The sequence below is a fragment of the Nestor notabilis genome, unplaced genomic scaffold (genome assembly GCF_000696875.1).
Source record: "Nestor notabilis isolate BGI_N333 unplaced genomic scaffold, ASM69687v1 scaffold14415, whole genome shotgun sequence".
NCBI classification, from domain to species: domain Eukaryota; kingdom Metazoa; phylum Chordata; class Aves; order Psittaciformes; family Psittacidae; genus Nestor; species Nestor notabilis.
In genome coordinates this window covers 65,457-86,854 of record NW_009928028.1, presented here as the reverse complement: position 1 = coordinate 86,854, position 21,398 = coordinate 65,457, and the positions used below count along the sequence as shown (strand labels likewise).

The 21,398-nt window shown below is 40.7% G+C and overlaps 1 protein-coding gene across 1 annotated transcript in view; it reads left to right on the top strand.

Moving 5' to 3' along the window:
- Window positions 1-21,398, top strand: part of VWF (von Willebrand factor) — a gene marked incomplete at its 3' end in the record, with an annotated part of 118,387 nt that overhangs the window by 35,623 nt on the left and 61,366 nt on the right. The window contains exons 14-19 of the mRNA XM_010014333.1: window positions 1,189-1,384; window positions 2,332-2,547; window positions 8,549-8,789; window positions 9,591-9,685; window positions 11,175-11,335; window positions 18,627-18,730. Of these exons, the coding sequence (XP_010012635.1) occupies window positions 1,189-1,384; window positions 2,332-2,547; window positions 8,549-8,789; window positions 9,591-9,685; window positions 11,175-11,335; window positions 18,627-18,730 (1,013 nt within the window). The remainder of the gene's footprint in view (window positions 1-1,188; window positions 1,385-2,331; window positions 2,548-8,548; window positions 8,790-9,590; window positions 9,686-11,174; window positions 11,336-18,626; window positions 18,731-21,398) is intronic.

Sequence of the window (21,398 nt, the reverse complement as noted above, 5' to 3'; positions counted from 1 at the left end):
CAGAATCTGGATTTGTCCAAGTCATTGTCCATCTGCAGAGTATATGGAAAAGGTAGCTTTCTTGGCCTTCAGATTAATAGGGATACATATCCTCTAATAATTCATGTTTGTTACTTTCAGTGCTCCATGTTTACTCTCTGAGCACTGTGTTTAATGGAAGGAAGTATTAGGTTATATTTTGGAGAATGTTTATGTTTTTTATTTTTAAATTATATCAAAAACTAGTTTACTTCAAAAATGTGTTTTTCTAGCTCTTTTGGTTCTGCTTTCCTGGTTACTCCTGCCAATCTGAATAAAGTAGCACTCTACTAAATGTGTAGAGCTAGTGTAGCATTAAGGCACTGAGTCAGATCCCAAGAACAGTTGGTGTACATGTGATGTACCAGATCTTTACTTCTAATAGAAACTGACAGTTCCTACTAGAATAAAAGGTATTGGTGCCTTTGTGTTGCAGAAGTTGCTTAGATTTCCCCCATTTACTTCTTAATTTAGGGTCCAATTTCAACTGTTCCTTAATTTGCAGCAAGAATAAGCAGGGTGAAAAGTCCATCTGCTATGTGGGTTGTTTGTAATGCCATCATAAGTTTCTCTAGGCAGAAGGAAGCTTTAATATGAGGTAATACAGCTTTAGGGGTAGTAGCCTCTTCCTTACTTTATCAATGATCCTTAACGTTGAGGGGAACAACTTGTCCAACATTGCCGCTGTTTTGTGACAGAACAATCTGTTTAAATTGTCTTCATCTTCAAATTTTCTTTTAAAACGTGAAGTGGTTTTGGGTGCAGTATCTCTTCCCAAATTACCATTAGAAATATAATCATCTCACTACATTAAAACAATGCAATCCCCACTGTTGCTCTGTTCATTTATATGAATGAAGGCGAAACACAGAGAAAGACTTAAATGGAATGCTGATCAAGGCACAAAAGCCATTTTTCTCCTAGTCACCTTCAATTGCCATTGAAATTATCACTGTACCATGCAAAACTTGCCCTGCTGCTACTAATAGTAGCATTTTTGTTAGAAGTTTAAAAATGCAGTACAATGAAATTGTGTCTGTACTATTTAAATGTGTATTTGGGAATCTCTTTGATTTCTAAATAATGTCTTCTTTATTCTTTAGAAAATCATGTCATACAGCAATGACCTATTCTGGAGGATAATGTAATGGCTAATGTTATGTTCCTTAGCTTTCTTCAGTCTATTCCGAAAGGATGTGTGGGCTATGTGGAAATTACAATGGTAACCAAGGGGATGACTTTCTTACACCTTCTGGCATGGTGGAAGCCCTTCTGGAAGATTTTGGAAACTCCTGGAAGCTCAACGCAGATTGCCAAGACTTGTTAAAACAAGACAGTGACCCCTGCAATCTCAATCCTCGCTTAGGTACTGAACTCCATCCAAAATTAACACATGCAGCAAACTATGCTGTTTCATTTTACATAACGATGAAAAATAAAAAGAAATAGAAGAAAAATGAGGAAAAAGAGAGGAAGCTAGTGTTGCTTACATGGCCAATAAGGTTGCTATAATCTCTGTTAAAAACAAAACAAAACAAAACCCCCATCAAAACCCCAGAGAGACACACTGATTGATGCAGATTTCCTAAGGAAAATGTATACATTTTTTGCAAATTTTAAACAAAAATTAGTAATGTGGGATCATGCTGCTGCTCAGTTTGGACCACAGTCAGAGTTAGACCATCAAAGCCGCAGCACAAACTTGTGCCACTGGAACTGCTCTTACAAGTGATAGCAATACTGTGATTTGTCCACCCAGAGGATAAACATCTGTTGTCTGCACCCTTCTGTCCTTACACCTTATATATTTGTCCTGATCCCTTGTCTCCTTTCTCTTAGTGTATCCTAACAGACAGCCTTTCTCTTTCTCTCTATACTGCTTGGCTGTTCTGGCTGGGCATGGGAAGAAATTTGTGTCCCAGGGGTTACATCAACTTCTGATTTTGGGGAGGAGTAAGCACACAAAACCCCCAACTAATAGCTGCAGATCAGAGCAGGCTCTGGTGATTCGTGAGTGCCGTGCAGCCTAGAAGGTTTAATTTTGCAAATATAAAAAGCAGCAGAAAGCAGAGGCCACGTACAGCACCAGAAATAGTGCTAACAGAATATAAAAGCGTTTTTTTTTTCTTGATTTGTTTTACTAGTGAAACATTATTCTTTTAGTGGAGCTCATGACCTATGAGCTATGATGCTATCTATGCCTCCTTGATCCTATTTTATTCTTCAGTGTCTCCCAAAAGAAAATGCCTACTGTGTCTCTTCTAGCTTTTCTCGATTAATTCAGTGCAAGAATGTAATTTTTCTCCTTTTCAGCCAAATATGCTGAGGACTCCTGCTCAATTCTGATGTCTTCTCCATTTGAACCCTGTCACCATGAAGTCAGCCCCACTCCCTATGTGAAGAACTGCCGCTTTGATGTTTGTGCCTGCTCCAATGGCAAGGATTGTCTGTGCTCTGCTATTGCCAGTTATGCAGCAGCCTGTGCTAGGAAGAATGTTCTGGTCCAGTGGAGGGAACCTGACTTCTGCCGTAAGTGAAATGCTCCTAAACCCCACTTATTTTCCTTCTCTCAAAGGAATTTCTTGTGAATGTGAGGTGAGAATTCTAGAATGAAGTGATTTCTGCAAGGTGCCAACTATTTCTTATGACAAATCATGAAAGAGTGTATCTTTCCTCCACTAGCAAAAATTGTTCACAGAGACTGCTCAGCACTGGGGGAGAGCAGCAGTCATCTTACATACTTTAGCAGAACTTTTGACTGGATTTACATTTTCAGCTGTATTTAAGTTTCAGCTACTCACCTGGAAACTTTCTGAATATCCCGGGGTAGGAACCTCCAAGTGATTTGTAGTAGTGTATGAACTGCTTTTTTGGTACCTCCTTCTTTCAGGGCCCAAGCTTCCCAGGTCCTGACCTCGTCAGTGACTCCTGACTTCAGCTGGAGTTGAGGGTATGGAGGAAGCACAAAGGCAGGTACTCAGACAAATGGTATCACAGAACAGAATCATACAAGTATAGACAAACTTATATTAGAAGCGGTCTCTGTCAGTCTTCTGGTACGACCCCTGCTCGTTGCAGGGCTAACTTACTGCAGATTGCCTGGGGTCTTCTCCAGACAAGTTTTGAGTATCTCACAACTTCTCTGGCATCTCTCTCTCTTAGCAGTTTGATTATCACCCTGTCAGTGCAGAGATCTGAGATCTATGTCAGATCTCATTTCGTGTACACCATTCAGCTAGTAGGTGAACATCATTTTTCTAATCACATATGAGCTCCTCCTTCTCCTTGAAAATTCTAGTATGAAGTGACAGCTGGTCAAGATGAGATCCTGAACCTTGATCAGCAGGGCCTAGTAGCACCACAGAGCTAGGCAAACAAGAACTTTGTCTGTGGTTTGTTTGGTCATTTTGGTTTCTTTTTTAACTCTATGAGTGTCAGCAAGAGTTAAGTTTTTTAATTCCCCTGATGACTGTTTCCAGGATTCCACCTACAATAAATGGCAACCCTGGTGCAACAGCTTGCAGTCTAAAAGATGAGACACTGTGAGAGGATAAAACAAAAATTCAGTCTCCAGGGTTGGATTGCAGAGGAGGTATAACAGAAAGAATAGGATGGTTTTGCACAGATCAGTCCAGTGCAAGATTAACAGCCAAGCTGATACGAAGCCAGAGCAGAAGAAGCCAGCATCTTGTATTTCTACTCTTTCTCTTTTAGGTCAGTATGTTAGGAAAAAATCCCTTGCAATGGAATCTTGATGGAACATGAACACACTTCTCCCAATAAATATTTGTGAAATGGATGTTTTTCCATTTTCCTGAGCAACTTTGCTATTAAGGAAAGAAGACAATTGAAAATTTTGGGAAAAAGCGTGTATGCTTGGCAAGCCTCCAGATCTGTTCCGCTTCTCTTTCCCAAACAGGGGGTGGGAAAAACATTTATTTATAAACTGAGCGTGTAGAAACTGGAAGAGAGAGAGAAAGAAAGGTCAGTGGCCTTTCACCTGGTGGGGTCTGTACCTGTAAGGTCAGTGAGAACAGCTTCTGCAGGCTGGAAAGTACTTACCACAAAGAAGAACAAAACCAGTTTATGTTAAACTGCTGCATGGTTTCATAATATTTTACCTAATTTATGTAAATGTTCAGATAGTGGAACAGTAATGTAATAAAAATCCTTTTAAAACTGTGCAGGTCTGGAGGCTGAAAGAAAGAGCAGTGATAATGCACCATCATTCTTTCTGTAATTGAACAAGTCAATTTTGACAATTAATCTTTAATAGTGCTGAGCTGCTTCTTCCATTCTGTGCATTACGGAGCGCTTTATGCTCTCATAAAGTGATGATTTCCCTGATTGCAGATCCATCAGCCCCCATTAAATAATTCTGATGCCCTGGACATCTCCTGTCACATGAAGGAGAACAATCCCTGTTTTAATGGGCTTGAGAAGTGAATATGCAGGTTGCGTAATTTGTGCTGATGGCCCAGTGCACTGAACACATGCTCTGCTCCTGCCTTTGGTCAACAGAGATTCAGTTTCTTGGGAAATGACTTGACAGAACTGGTTTGCTTCATTTGAAGTGTATAAGTGGCAGGGAGGTAACTCATTAGTGTAGCACAGCGTTTCTGCTGCATGTCAAACTAACAAGCCTTCATCTCCCATGTATTTGAAATAGTTTTGGTTGCAATTTGATTGTGGAAGAGCTGTCTCCTACCCTTGCAGCCCACCATGAATAAGCAACAGAGCAAATCCCCTTATGCTGCATGGAAGGAGCAGATAGGGCATATTGTGAAGGGCTGTCTTTCATGCACATGCATGTGAAGAACTGGCCAGGCCTAGAGTTGTGGTGAATGGACTTAAATCTAGTTGGCAGCTGGTCACAAGTGGTGTTCCCCAGGGCTCAGTACTGTGACGAGTGTTGTTTAATATCTTCATTGATGATCTGGATGAGGGGATTGAGTGCACCCTCAGTAAATTTGCAGACAACACCAAGTTGGCTGGGAGAGTTGATCTCCTAGCTGGAGGGTAGGAAGGCTCTGCAGAGGGATCTGGACAGGCTGGATCAATGGGCTGTGATCAGTGGTATGAGGTTCAACAAGCAAAGTGCCAGGTCCTGCACTTGGGCCACAACAACCCCATGCAACGCTCCAGGCTTGGGGAAGAGTGGCTGGAAAGCTGCTCCTGGAAAAGGACCTGGGGATGCTGATTGATGGAGCTGAACATGAGCAGCTTGTGCCCACGCAGCCAAGAAGTCAACAGCATCCTGCCCTGTATCAGCACTTGTGTGGCAGCAGGGCCAGGGCAGGGATCATCCTCCAGCACTGTTGAAGGCCATACCATGAACACTGTGTTCAGTTCTGGGCTCCTCTTTACAGGGAGACATTGAGGTGCTGGAGCAGGTCCAGAGAAGGGTAGCAAAGTTGGTGAAGGGTCTGGAGAATAAGTCCTATGAGGAACAGCTGAGGGAACTAGGGTGGTTTGGAGGAAAGGAGGCTCAGGGGAGACAGGGTTTCTCTACAACTACCTGAAAGGGGTTGTAGCAAAGTTGGTCTCTTTTCCCAAGTAACAAACAGTAGGATGCGAGAAAACAGCCTGAAGTTGCACCAGGGGAGGTTTAGATTGGATATTAGGAAACATTTTCTTCACCAAAAGGGTTGTCAAGCATTGGAAGAGGCTACCCAGGAAAGTGGTGGAGTCACCATCTGTGGAGGTAGACAATGTGTAGATGTGTGCTTAGGAATATGGTTTAGTAGGGATAAACCATATCCCTGAGGGATATGGACTTGGTATTGTCAGTTTAAAGGCTGGAATCAGTGATCTCAAAGGTCTTTTCCAACCAAAATGATTCTATGATGTTTTGTATGTATGTGCATGTACGTATGTATTGTTTTGTGGCAGAGGGGAATCGGTCAACAGGTCCCTAGATGTTTCTTCAAGTGGGATGATAAGCCCACTATTTTCCTTAATGTGATGGTGCTGGCATAGCTTATTGTCATTGCATGGCTTCTGTAAGAGGATTTGTATGGGATAAATCCAAGAGTGCTGGAGTGGGGAGTAGGTAGGGCAGGCTCTGAGCAGCATTTGGGAATCATTACATTGCATTGTGGGGCTCAGCATGCTGGATGGTGCTGGTCGAGCAGCTGTGTTGAATCTAGTCCTAACAGGTTGTGTTTTCACCTGGAGCCTCTGTCCTAGGTGTGATTTGCTTTTTCACCTTGTGCTACCTGAGAAATAGGCCAGGATTCTCTTTCATTCTGGGTTGAAAAACCACCTACAAAAACCTGGATGAACCCTCTGACAGGTACACATTTTTCCAATGCTTTCCCACTATTTCCCATATTATCCTTGGGACAGGCTGAGCTTCAGGCCACAGCACTGAGCTGTTTTGGTTTTATAATGGGCATCTGTAGAGACTCGCCTTTTCCTCTCATTTCCTCTCATAGCAGGATGTTTGTTTTTTTTCTCATGGCAGTGTATTACAAAGTGTACAGACAAAAGTCCCCTCCCAGGTCAGTTGTCTTGCCTTTTTGTTGTTAAAAACAGATGTTGCTGGGAGGTGATGGAGCAGTGTACTAGGACTTGGAGTGTGAATATGGCATTAGGTAGCATAACTGGAAAACCAGGGGATGTTTCTAAAACCTTAGGAGGTGCACGAGCAGGTAAGATCACTTACAAAGCTTTAGCTAAGATAGGGATCCACAGCAAAGTTGTCCCTGTGGGCAGGGAGTGTTACCACTGACTAGAAAGTAGGTCAGGATGTTGGGCTTGGTTATCCTATCTTTTTTGAATCTTGAAACTCTAGTAAACTGGTGTACCCACCTGAAATCTGCCAAACCAGTTCCTTGTTTCCAGATGCTCCTGTGTAGCAAATCATAGTTTTGGCTGAGGCTTCATGGTTGTCCTGCTTGCACATGCCTTTAGTGGTGAAAGTTACTTTTAAAATGGTCCTCAGCCCTGGGCTGTGCCTGTCAGTATTTGATTTACTGCAGAGATTGTGTTTAGGTACATTAGAAGCACTGTTCTGTGAATAGCTGCCAAAGATGACTTTGAACTGCAAGTAAATCTATCACCTACTTGTTTCTGAATTAGGAGGTATTTACTCTGCCTGCTGTGTTGATGTGAGCACATGTGAATTTCTTGGGCTGTGGTGTGAAAGGTACATTAAAAAGTTTGGGCACAAGTCCCAGGCTTGGGAGATCTTTGCTCTGAAGAAGGCTTCAAGTCACCTTAGATGCCTCTGGGCTGGATCCTCAAGTTAGGGCTTATGCATGGGATTCGGGTGTCTCAACAGAAGTTGGGGAGACGTTGGTGCCGCCATGCCTCTCTTCAGTGAGTAGAAGTACCTCTTCATTTCAGAAGAATGTTGTGGAAGTGAGCATTAGACTTTGGTTAGCATGTAGGCCTTACTTTGTTAGCCCCAGTATTAATTAGTTCAGCCCTACTAGCAGCTGGGAAAAGCTTCAGGACTGTAGCCTTGCTATAGTTTTTCTTTTACTGCCATTGCTCCTACAGTTCCCAGGGGTGTGCACTTGCAGAAGAGAGGATAAGGATTATCAGATCATTCTGCAGGGATGACAAGAGGAAGGGCTTTCTCTGTAACCCCTTGATCTTGGTTTTAGCACAGTACAAACGTGCCAACTTTTATTTGCAGCTGCTTCCCTCGTTCTGCTGAACATCCTACTTTATCGCTTTACAACTCCATCCGTTTGCTTTGGCAGGTTGCTACAAACGACAGGTTTTGTAAATGCTGATTATCAGGAGGCCTGTTAAAAGCCCTTGATAATACTAACAACTTGGATTCTCGTCTTTGTCATAGCTGCCACCTAGTGCTGATGCTGATATATGCAGACGAGACTGCCTCAAAATCTTTGCAGTTGTAGAACTAAGTGTAAGCTTTATAAGCAAAGAAGCAAAAATGGCTCCAAAGGTCATAATTAGGTCTCCCTCAAAATGAATCCATCATCGAAAATCGTTAGTACCCAAGGTTTCTCTCCATGATCTTCATTACTTGCACCTCCTTCCGCAGAAATCACTGAGAGTTTCTGGGATGTGAGGCTTTAAACTATTGCAGCACCTGCTTATCAAGGCAGAAACCTACGTTTCTACTTATTTGAATCAAATTGGTCCTAACCATGTTGCAAAGGAAGAGAAGTGTGAATGCGTATATGACACTTGCAATGCTCCTAACCTGTAGATCCAAGTAAAACCAGAGGTTGCACAGAGCTTGTGTTTTTTCATTCTGTATGAAAATTTGTGGATGGATTTCCATTGCAGGGTTTGCAGTCCAGTCCTAACATTTATTGGGAACTGCATGTAGTTGGGTTTTGCTTGTGTGTGTGTGTGTATAAAAATATAAGCAATGCCCTAGGCTTCACTGGTGCTGCAGAATTAAGGAGACACAGTGTAATATAGGTCTAATATAGGTCTCCATCAATGGGTAAGTTGAGTAAATACATTTCAATCCCAAGCTTTCAGGCAGCTTTTCCTATAGTTGTCTTTGATGCCAGTTTCCCTGATGTGCACATCATTTCAACAGCAATGACCTGTCCTGAAGGCCAAGTGTACCGGCAGTGTGGGGTGTTGTGCAACCAGACCTGCAGATCTCTGTCCTACCCAGATGAGGATTGTGATGAACTCTGTGTGGAAGGATGCTACTGTCCCCTCGGGCACTACCTGGATGAGCATGAGCAGTGTGTACCCAAGTCCCAGTGCTCTTGTTACTATGATGGTGAGATCTTCCAGCCAGAAGACATCTTTTCGGATCATTACACCATGTGGTAAGTGCAATGTTTGTAACTCATCCCTGCATGCTGTGAGTCAAATTTTGGATAGCCTGAGTGGTTAACTGGTTCCTTACCTCTGCTGAAACTAGTTAAAAGAGGGCAAGATTTTGGCTTCAACAAACCAAATGCTGACTTTTGCTGTTGCATCTCTACCCATATAATTTAAAATGCCGCCTCAGCCAGAAAACAGTATTAAACCCTCATCTATGAACAGTTCCTGGCAGTTTGAAACGGACTTTAATTACTGACAGTAGCTACTCCGTAGGCTTTTAAAATATCACTTCTATGTACTGCGATATATTTCTTAAATGTGAAAACCCAATTACAAATATTAAAAAGTGTTTCTAATTGTTAAACTGAATAGCTGTACACTGAGAATAAGAATGTAATTACTGAGCAGTTCCGGGCAAGCTCAGTTTAGCGAACAGTGTCTTACCCTTCTTTCCTCTACCACATAAGTCATATAAGTTGCAGGCACTAAGTGGTTTCTCGCCTCTTTCCACAATAGACTTGACTACTACCTTGCTCAGCTTTGTGCCTGTGCAGATGCACTGAGTTCAGCAAGACAGGGCTAGCATTCAGCTATATTACCATTATATCACATCAACTATCTTAAGGAAGGTTTGCCTTTAAGACTGATAAGCACAGTGAACAGAGTGCAACAGATCATTCCCAATAAGAGGTGTAATTTTGGTATTCTGACAAGTTCCCTGCAGGCCTATCTGAAAAAAAAACCAGTGTGAGTGAAAGCTAAATGTCACTTTGTTAAATATAAGCTCTATTTGTTTTTCTTAGCTATTGTGAAAACGGTTTCATGCACTGCAGTACAAACAGAGTTCCTGGTGCCTTCCTGCCAGATGTTTTCGCTGATGAGAGGCCATCTGCCAGAAGTTAGTATGCCTTAAAAAATTAATATTTTTTCTGTTCTTATATTTTTTTTTTCCTTTGGTCTCTTAGTAACCTAGAACAGGGAAGAAGTACCAGAGGCTGCAGTGGCTGGTGATGTTGTGAGACTTCTTCCTACTTTTTTTGTTTTACAATATAGAAACAAAAATTTGACAGGGGAGGCGTGCACTTAGCCACTGCAGTCTCTCTTTAGTTAAACGAGGTTAAGGCCTCCCTTGGCTGTGATGTGAGGCCCCCAGTTGCTATTTGAGGATGCCACCACATCAATAGTGAGCCAGCTTTATACCTCCTGCTTCCAAGTAGCAGGTTGCAAGCTCTCTTTTCTGGTGCAAATGAAGCTTTTTGTTGCCTGAAGGTTAGACTGCTGCCCGGCACCAAGTCTGTCTTCCAGCCACCAGGCATATCACCATAAAACCTCCTGGAGCCTGACAATTTCCTCGCAGACCTACAGGGTTTGAGACTGGATGCATCTCAGAGGGAACTGGGATAGGGTGGATTTGGTGAAGCCTGGGAACATCCCTTCCTGAATACCAGGAGTAAGCCCAAACATAGTGTCTTCTGTGGCATACTGCCAAATGTGTCTGTTCAAGGTGTTTGAACAAAGTTTTTGGTTGGTATTTCCCAGAGCCTTGGAGCAAAGGGTTATTATTTGCCTTTGCATCTCCTGATAAACTACCACACACCCTTACTGCCAAACTTCAAGTGGGAAACATTGTAAATCTGACTGGTTGGTACAGGGTAGTCACCTGCTTAATGTTGCTTGGTAGACAACCAGTAACAGTGGTCCTGATTGGCCCATACTGTTCCCCAGGTAAAGCATTCTGGGTGTATATCTCACCAAACTCTTAATTTAATGCTGTTAAGACATAATTTTCCCGCTTTAGGGTGTTAAGACTTAGAAAACCTCAGAGAAGCATATTGCTAGCACTGCGTGAAATAATAACCTGGAGTTTTTTTGGGACATTCTGATCTACCAGAACCTGAAGTCTTGGGGTTTGAAAACTTTGTTTTTAAGCTTAGGGCATTGTTACTAGGTCACCAGTGTAGTTATACTCATTGGAAGTGGGTCTAAATACAATAATATATGATGCTGTTGCTTCTCAGAATATTGACATTGTTCTGACATTGCTAGTGTACACTGCCTACATGCTGAAACACGTTTTGCACTGAGGTGTACTCATAGCCCTAGTGCAATCTGAAATTGCACTGTTTATGTTGGTAAAATGCTATTTACCCTAGTGCAGCTTCTTTTGCTTCTATATTAGAATATACATGCTTTTAAGACAGCCTAACTGAGGTCACTCCCATTTCAGGGAAATGTAGAGCTGTTGCCTTTACAATGTCATGCATAGTGGTGTAGTGGTTTTGCTAAATTAGCTTTCTAATAAAAATGTTGATCCATCCTTTAGAAAAATACTGTGCTAACAATACTTAAGTTCCAATTACAATTTTTGTAAATTTATTGTTTTAAAGTAAAAAGGAGCTTGACATGCAGATCCCCTATGGAAAGATTTATCTGTCCTGCAAACAACCCAAGAGCTGAAGGGTTGGAGTGTGCCAAGACTTGCCAGAACTATGACTTGGAGTGCATCAGCCACGGCTGCATATCTGGATGCCTTTGTCCAAAAGGGATGGTAAGCACGCTTAACAGCAACAAAGATCCTTTTTGCTTTCTTGCCTTCATTCCTTCCTACCAGCGGTCGTCTTGCAGCTTGGAAATATGTGGTTGTGAAGCATTGACTGGCTGGTGTAAAGTAAGTATATTAATGTATCTGCATAGAAGATGGAGTTTAGCTTGTAATAATAATTGATAACAAAAAAGCTAGACCTTCCTGCTAATACTGGTTGCTTCCTTGTGCAGTCTCCAACTCTACTGTTTCTTTCGTGTGTGTGGTACCAAACTGAGAGTTCCCCATGAGAAGGAATGAGGGACATGAAACTTGCTAGCATGATGCCAGAGGGTGTCCTTGAGTTGCAGGTGCTGTGCTAAGCATGCTTTTGTTCACTGATAAGATGCTTTATGGAGTCCAGGGTTATTTCCCCTTTTAACTCACAAATTTAATCTTTAGTTTAGTCATTTTTAAACAGAGCATTTTTAAACAAGCAGCAAATAGTTATTTGCTCAGCCAGTGACTGTGAGCTCAGTGTCAATTTAGACCTCTGACAAAAAGCAGATGGAGCAGAATAGACAGCAGATTGCTGCTGTTCTCTGAGCAATAGGAAAAAAAGCATCAGCGTTTAGTTCTGTGCAACACTGTGCAGGCAAAGAGTCATGCACAGGATCTCACCAGGGGCTGGGGGTATAGTCCCAGGCATCACATGAACAGGGTAGAGGTGGAGCACATGGTCCAATCTTTATGAAGTTAAATAAATGGCACTTTCGAGTTCTCTGTCCAGGAAAACTGATGTGATTAAGAAGTTTGTGATGGTCAATGCATGCAATGCAGATGAGCATACCTAAATAGATGCTGGAGAAAGAGGCTTGAGGTTATGCCTTTATTTTGTTTGAGGGCTACAATACAACTGTGAGACTTCATACCTGTGGCACTTTGAGACATTGCTGGTACGGTTTTCTGGCTCAGAGAGGCATAAGGTAAAGCAAGGCATTTTCAAAAGCTGCAAAGTCTGGTAAAGAAAAGATTACTTTTGTTCTTTTTAATCTTTTATACCTGCTCAAGGATCAGCCTTAGATCATTATGCACTTGATGTTGACAGTTTGCAAATGAAATTGTGGGTTATTACTTCTAGGGTTGAGATGCATGTTTAGGCTTCAGCTTTAATGAATTTATTGTAACCACTGTTTAGCCACTAGTTTAAACTCTATTTTAAAAAGCAATTATCTTTACTTGGAAACATGCATTTTTATAAAGGTATGTTGTTTTTCCTCTTCTGTATTTGTACAGAATAAATCCCTCAATTCCTTCCATTGCCTTACTAGAACACCCTCCCCCCCCCAAATTCTTATCATAAATTAATAATGAAAGTAATTTCTAGAATTAGTATTAATGTATTTTTTAATGTTGCTACCATATTTTGCTGATAAACATATGTTTCAGTAAATAGATGCTACTCCAGAATAAAATGCCAGCTTATAGGCAAAAGCGTAGGTTTATGAAGCGTCTTGTAGGTACCAAGCAAAAAACACAAAACAGAATTTAAACTCATCCGTATCAACATTGCGAAAATTTTTACCACAATTTTAAAACGAAGTGTTGCTTCTTTTCATGTTTCAGTTTTTAAATGTCTTTCCTTTTAGAGAAGAAAATTCCTAAGTAGTAGTGTGTTAAATAAACTTGTAAAACTCCAAGAGCTCCAGTGCAGGTAGCTCTTTCTCTGATTTGATGAATGGGCTTGAGATTTGGTTTCAGTTCTGGGATGTGATAATAGTACACTTTAGAGGTAATAACGGAAAAAACCCTTATGATAACTGCTCAACAGGGAAAAAAAAAAAAAAGGGCTGGGACCCCTCCCACCAAACCCCCCCGCCCCAGATCAGCTTCCTAGTAATTAACCTTCACATTTAGTATAGAATTTCGTGTTCCTTTTCAGTAGGTTGAAACTATCATTCAAACAATTGTTTCATAAAATTCTTGCCAGGAGAAGCAGTCTTTGGCATTTTGGAATTGGGAACTCCAGTTGAGCCTGCAGTGATGTGACACATGTTCCTGAATGTGACAAGATGATTTGTCAGGTTTCCGATGAAAGAATGAGGCTTGATTGGTTTTGTTTTCTTTAAATAGTAAAATAAGTTTTTGTCCACTAGATGACAGTATGGTTCAATCTTCAAGTAAACTCTGTAGTGGCTTGTTCTTGCGTACTTCCAATCTGACAGGGAATCAAAATAATGAGATACGTGTTTGTCAAAGCCACAATGGGAGAAGCCAGTGTCTAGGTGATTTTGTTGTAATCAGTGCCATGCAAAGACAGGATCGGTGCTTTTGTTATGTGGGTGCCCTTCAGACTCCTAGTTTCGCAGGGCCTCCCAGCTTGTCAAAGAGCAGTTTCCTCCTCATCACCTGTAGGTAGCTAACCAGGATGGTTTGAGGGAGGCTTATTCCTTAATTTTGCACTCTGCAATGATACTTTGTGCTCCCAGTATTGTTTGCCAAAGATGGAAGAATCTGGGGTGACGAGCAGGTTCTCCTTTCCATCCTGCCTCTCTCTACCTTAAAGATGCTGGACACACTGGAGGAAAATGCTTGCAAAGTCATTAAGTGTGTGTTTTCCAGACTTGTACCAACAGAACTGAGCAGTAAAGGGATCAGGAAAAGGTATTATGATTTCTTTAACCAATCAATCTCCCCTGTTGGCATTCTGTAATGCTGCTTCATTTACAAGCGCACATGGAGGTGAGCTACTCTTTGTAGGAATGTCTGTGGGAAGCTACAGATTACTGAACACGTATGGAATAAATATTTGCACATATTGTCACTCTGGAAGGAACTGTGCCTTTTACTGAAGATTTTTGTTTTTCTTTTGTGGTATAGTAGCATATAAAAATTATGAATGGTCGTGGATAACATAGTAAAAATCAAATAAAATCGTCTTGCTTCTCTAAACTGGTTTGTATCATCAGGAAATGTAAAGATATGTAGTTTACAGAAACAACTCTCCTGTACAATTTGCAGGCATATATAGCAGTTAAGATGTGATTAAGTGCAGTGTTATCTCTGTGTATATACAGATGTTTACAGATCAGTTAGCTGAGTTACCACTCTCAAATAGAGGAATCCATAGTCTAAAATTTGTATGCACAGCCTACCAATTTTGAATAACATACCTAAAAATAATTGAAAAGAAATAAATCAAGGGTTGCTCATGAGCATAATGCTGCAGTTGGCTGGATTTGAATTGAAAGATTTGTTGGGGTGAGAAATTGCCAATTTATCAATTGATTCCCCCCCCCCCCTCAGAAAATGCAAACAAAACCTAATATCTTTCAACTGAAAAATAAGTTTTCCAGTTCATCTTTACCTAATATTTTACAATATTTTTATTTCTTGAAAATAAAAATGTTTGATATGCCAGGAAAAGTAATTCTTCTTTTTCTGTCTTTGATCATCTGGAGGGTGGGAAATTCTCCACGTTTGTCACCCTTTTGCAGAGCAAAAAAGATAAATCATAACATATGTGCAGAAGTGTGGGGAAAAATATGCTTTCTCAGATTAGTTTACTGCATTCCATTTTCTCCCATCGGAAAATATTAATAAATATACAAATGGAGTGTTAACCACCTTTCTGGGGAAAAAGAGGAGCAGAACAAACAGAAAGCACAAAATCCAGACACTCCAAAACTAGAAAATGTATTTATTTCAGTTTCCAACAACTGAAGCAAGATTAGCATTTAAAATTGAAATGAAATATTTTATTGTATTCTGACTGCTGAAATAAAACTATGATACATTGGTAGAAAAAGAAAAAAACCTCAAAACAACCCCCCCTAAATATTTTAATCAGAAAAGTTTGGAAGGTTTTTTTCCCGAGCTGTTTTCAACTGAAATTTACTAAAGTCCTATTTTGATTTTCCTGCTCGCTCTATCATATCTTGTTCGGTGTAGATTTATCCTATATTATAACATGACAGAATTTTCATGAGGAGGTAGGTGCCATCTTTCTGGTATGTACGTCTGACCAAGGATAATGCTTCATAAAACAAACATAAGAAGCATAAAGCTAATGTAAAAAAGAAAGTCGAGTGTAAACCTGCATGCGTTGAGTGGTCTGTCCTAGCATGTTTGTGACTTGTCTTTGCACAGAAATGGTGACACACTGGTTTTGTTAAAATGTATCAGCTATTGGGTTTTAATCTGACCCATTCCTTTACTTAATCCTATACTCCTTTATACCTTTGGCTGACTTTCTGCTGAAGCCCTCAGGTGTATCAGGAGGAACAGAGTGAAAATCTGAGCTTCCCTTGACAGTGAGATATTCATCAAAATTGTGTCGACCAAAACAGATTCAAATTCAGCCTCATCAAGGCAGAGTTTAGGGGAGAAGAATCTTAAAGGTTCTGAAATCTGTAAAATTGTCCTTCCTTTTGCAAGATTTGTCAAGGATTAGCAATTAATAAGACAGAGCAAGGAAATGATGGGCATTTCTGTTAGATCCCCAAATCAGGGAGGGTCAGGATCATCAGCTAGTCAACCACTTATAATCCCATGGACATGCTCTCAGGAGCATCATTGCAAGGCTGTGAGATGGTGTGAACAGCAGCTGTTCTCATTACAAACCTGTGTCTTTTCTTGTGGTTGCCTCCCCAACACTCATGCCTCCCATGACCTCAGGCACTCAGGACTGTTAGATCTCCTGTATTGAGTGCTATCTATTGATGGACTTCCACAGAAAGTTCAGCTGTTTGTGCATAATGCCACTGGCCTTGTAGTACCACATGGTACTGTGCTCAACCGACTTGTAATGTAGCATGGCATTGGTCTGCCAGATATACCAGCTTTTGGATGTGGGGTCAGCATGACCAGTACATAGTGTGTTACTATTAATAGAATCATAATCTGTGGAGTTTTGCAGGAAAAATAATTAGTCTTCTGGTCAGAGCCTATTTTGGGTATTTATGTCTAGCTTTCTAAATCCACTCATTCTGCAGTGTTCAGACAAGGAAGTCGTCCCTCTTTGTCAGTGGATTAATAGCTGCTGTACTGTATCTTCATGGTGGCCATACATTCATGATAGAAATACTAATACCAGTCTATTAAGATTTTAGAGTTGAGGATAGGCTGTGACTAGCTTTATGTCAGTGTGTGAGGGAGCAAGTAGAAGAGGTCCTAATCCTCCCTTTATTAACCATGTCTCATCTCAAGTTTTGTATCCAGAAGCTAGCCCTCAAGTCTATTGTGAACTATGTTGCTGAACACTGTGGAAAAATTCAGAAATGTAGTCATGAGTGTGAAGTCATCATTGTTTTTTTTCTTGAATGCCACCAGGAAGGAAGGAAGGAATTAAACACCCCTGGAAACATATGGTCTTCTCTAGCCTGTTTTCTCCCTGTCTTTTGTGGAGATTAAGTCTGAGGCAGAGCCCCAGTTCTATCATCTAGAAAAGCATTTCTTTGTTTTCATCTTTCTTCTATTGGTGTGAGTTTCTTTGGCATAATATAGCTCTCCATAAGCCACAAAGCATGTGGACCTTCATATAAATGAAGGGTCTCTGGGCTGTGAAATTGTTTTTATAAGCAGTTCCCTGTGGCTATTCTAGGTCCCCATAGGAAAAGGCAGAGCTGTTCTACTTTATTAACCTGGCATTCAGGCTGCATTGATCTCGTTGGCTCGTATTTATGGTAAAAAAGAAACTATTTTAATGGTTTTACAGGAAGAGTTTAAAGTGGGAAGGTGATATTTTGTGACTTTTGAATGCAAGGGAGGGGAATCCCTCTCTGTTTCAGTATCCCATGTATTATGAGACAAATCTACTTCTGGCTTTGGAGAAACACGACCAAGTGAAAAACAGCATAGCCAACCTGGTTTTGTTTGATACTCCAAAACTGCCTGTCTTCAAAATGGAAGGAGTAATCACAGAAAAAAAAAAAACCCCAGAAAAAAGAAATTTAAAAAATGGAATAATCTAAGGCATTACTTCTTGTTGTATTTTTTGTTTAAGTGGAATAAATAGTTCATTGTTGTACAAGGAGAAACTAAGATCAGTAGGGTAAAACTGAAAAAGAAAAAATTACAGACAGAACATCGTGACATATTTCCCAGCGACAGAGCCTGTGAGAGTGGAATGATGTCTCAACTGGACTGATATTTATCTTGACTTTTAGGACATAAATAGGGATTTGAAAGAAAATGGGTGACTACTGCAATTTTCAGAAGTGAGTCAACAGGGGAGTTGGGGGGCTATTGTCTCTGACAACAGAATGTGCAGTTGCACTTTGTCGTGGTTTAAGCCCAGCCGGCAACTTGGAACCACGCAGCCGCTCGCTCACTCCCCGCCCTCTTCCTTCCTCCCCCGGTTCCCGGAGGGATGGGGAGGAGAATCGAAGGAATGTAACTCCCACGGGTTGAGATAACAGCACTCCAGTAACTAAGGTATAATACAAACCACTACTGCTACCAATAATAATGATAAGAGGAATAACAAGGGAAAAGGACACAACCGCTCACCACCTGCTGACCGATACCCAGCCCGACCCGAGCAGCGATCTGGGCCTTCCGGGTAACTCCCCCCAGTTTATATACTGGGCATGACGTGCTGTGGTATGGAATCCCCCTTTGGCCAGTTTGGGTCAGGTGTCCTGTCTCTGCTTCCTCCTGGCTTCCCCTCCTCTCTGGCAAAGCATGAGACTGAGAAAGTCCTTGGTCAGAGCAAACATTACTGAGCAACAACTAAAAACATTGGTGTTATCAGCATTGTTCCCAGGCTGAAAGTGAAAAACACAGCACTGCACCAGCTACTAAGAAGGAGCAAAAATGACTGCTGTAGCTGAACCCAGGACACACTTGAATTTTTCTGGTACTACAGATCTTTGTCTTCTCCTCAGTGTTCATATTTTAGCCCAGCTGAGTCCTGTGTCTGGTTGCTTTTCTGGTAAGCCATCCTTCAGTTTGCTGCATATGATAAGCATGTGCTATTCATCTATTCCCCATACTCAGGTTAGCCTAATATATCTTCATCTTATCCTGGTATTGATCAAATTGGACTTTCTCATCATGATGTTCTTCTATAATCTAATTTATTCCCTCAGCATCTTAAACAGGTGTCCAGCCCCTGAAGCAAGACAGATTTATGTACCCATAGCTCTAATTATGTTAATGGAATAATATTAGCAATGCTGTGCCTTTCTTGCCTTAGATCATCCTGAAGCATTTCCTCTATCCTTTCCTTTACTCTTTATCCACATTTTGTGCTTGCTTCTCTGCATACCAGCACATATTGACAGACCCTCATGCTGACAAACTGTGTTTTGCTTAGGTGCGACATGAAAACAAGTGTGTTGCTCCTGAGAGATGCCCATGTTTTCACAATGGAAGAGAATATGCCAAGGGAGAGACAGTGACTAACGACTGCAACACCTGGTGAGCCACTGGAACTGTATTTTTGGTTTTCTCTAGGGCACCTAACATGTTTAATAAAACCAAATAGTGTTTGCTTAACAGATTTGTTTTGTATAAAATCAGGTTTTGAAGCATAGTAATGCATGTGTTGCACAGACCAGCATATTCCATTTGCATGGAATAAATACTGGTGCAATATGTGTTGAACTGTATGTGGTACCTTTACAAATAGGTAGTCTGTGTGTCTGTAGAGGTCCTCTGTAGCCACTAGCTAGTGGATTTGCTCCTTGATTTTGCAACACAAGATAACAATATAGGAGCTCCTCTGGAGTGACAGGAATGGAGCCTGCACTTTGTTGCTAAGCTCTGCTGTCACGCTTCCTTTTTTTGCCATCTGGGGTCCTTCAAATAAGTCCTTTTCAGCCAGAAGCATGCATCAGCAGAAGGGGTGTGATATGCCAGCTATAATATGACAGGAGCTTTTCACAAAAATGTTAAAGAATCGGGCAGAAACAGAGTTGACCTCTTAAACCACAAATGAACACTCAGTCTATTGATATAATTTTTCTTATTAAACAAAAAGAGAGAGGAAAAAAAACAAAGAAGAGGGAATTGTTGATACCTTTTACAAAGAAAAGAGTAAGCGCTCCATGTCTTTCATCCACATCCCTATCTATTCGGTTCTTGAAAAGGAATTTGTAGGTTCAAAAAAGTGCTGGGCTGTGAGATTTGCATGGAGGGAAGCCCTCAGCACAGCTTTGGGTAAGGTTTGCCTGCTGTGTAATTCTTAGAATCATAGAATAGAATCATAGAATAGTTAAGGTTGGAAAGGACCTTAAGATCGTCTAGTTCCAACCCCCCTGCTATGGGCAGGGACACCTCGCACTAAACCATGTCACCCAAGACTCCATCCAACTTGGCCTTGAACACTGCCAGGGATGGAGCATTCACAACTTCCTTGGGCAACCCATTCCAAGGAATGGCTTCTGCTTGCACAGCACACTTGCTGCATTGGAGGTGCTTTGCTCCCATGTGTGCTTGTGGAGGGAGCTCTGCAGGGTCTTTCCTGCAGAGCTCCAGGAGTCCAACGTGTACATCCCTTCCAACCAAAACCATTCTGTGATTCTATGTTTCTGTGTTTCTGTTATCCTCTATATGATTGGGTGGAGTTGGATTAGAGAATCAGCACCATTGAAGGGTCATTTGGTTTGGGTTTTGTTTTATGCATTGATCTCTGGGCAACAGTGACTTCAAGTGTTGTTTTTTTAAACTAGTGAGACTGTTCCTAGCTAGTGTAAGTAAGACTTGGATAAAAGGTTTTATGGTTTTGTATGGAAACAGTGACCTCCCAGTGTCTTGTTTCGTATTTTCCCTTTGCAGCTACATATTGCATTGTGAATCACATACTACAATTAGACCTGGGGAAAAGTAGGCTCAAAAGGAGGAAGACAGAGGAAAAGTTGATATTTTTATATAGATACATATACTATAACCTGCTTACATTGCATCTTGATAAAAGTGACTCATCTGAAAAACAAATACAATGAAAATTCTGTTGAAACAAGAACAGTAAGGTGTAAAACTCCTATGTAGTTTTGTGAAATTTGCCAGATTCTTCACAATAACCATGCACAGTCTTTTTATTTTCAGTCATTCTTAGAATATTCAATCTTAAAACAGTCATAACCATGTTGCTTCATTCTTGTAACTGCCCTTTTGTTTCTGGCAATGCCATTTTAACTGACATTTCCTCTAATACGTAGAATTTTCTTCAATATCAGGGTCAAGAAAATGTTAGAAATCATGTTTTTTCTCACTGATAAAAAGTTCTTCCTCTCAATTTAAGTTTTTTCCTAGAATGTGAAAGCAAATTGGAAATAAGGTCCCTTCAAAAATGTCACTAGGGCTTTTTTGAACTATGTGACTTTGAAAAGTTTCATGATAGTTCTCAGCAAATATGAAGTCAAGTGTCATTTAGAAAGTGATATAGGAAATTACTATTGCTTTGAGAATTAATAAGAATTGAGAGTCTGCATTTTGGAGGTCAGATCTTCCTTTTCTTTCTTTTTTTTTTCTTTTTTCTTTCTTTTTGTACTGCTGTTGCAGGAGTTCTCATTCTCACTTGTTCTTAGCCAGATGTGAACACCTGCAAACACAATATATGAGCCAGAGGTGTCAGATTTGGCATTTACATTTGACTTGACATATGGGAGACCCTAATTCATGAACAGTGGAATGTCTCCAACTCTAAGCCAGTGGCAAAACTTTTGTTGTGCTATGTATTGGGAATTCATTGTACAGCTCAGTCAAAGTTTTGGAATAACATTCGTGAAGCAGTACAGGGCAGAAATTTGCTAATCTGACTTTTGCTACAGCACATACTTAATAATCTGTCCATGCACTTATATGCAAAATCTTGATGTTGCTCTACCTGTTAGCAGAGATTTAATAGCAGAGGGTGCAATCGGTTTCATGTTACTGAAATTTCATTCTTTGAAGAAAATGCATTGCACAATATTTATTATACTGTTAAGTGTTACCAAGATTAAACAATATTTATGCTTGGATTAAGACATTACTAGAGAACTCAGTTCAGTACACAGTTTTTCTTTGGTTAGCAATTTGATCTTGGGAAAGTTCTTCAGGTTTTTTTTACCCTGAGCTTTATATCTGTAAAGCAGGGATAGAA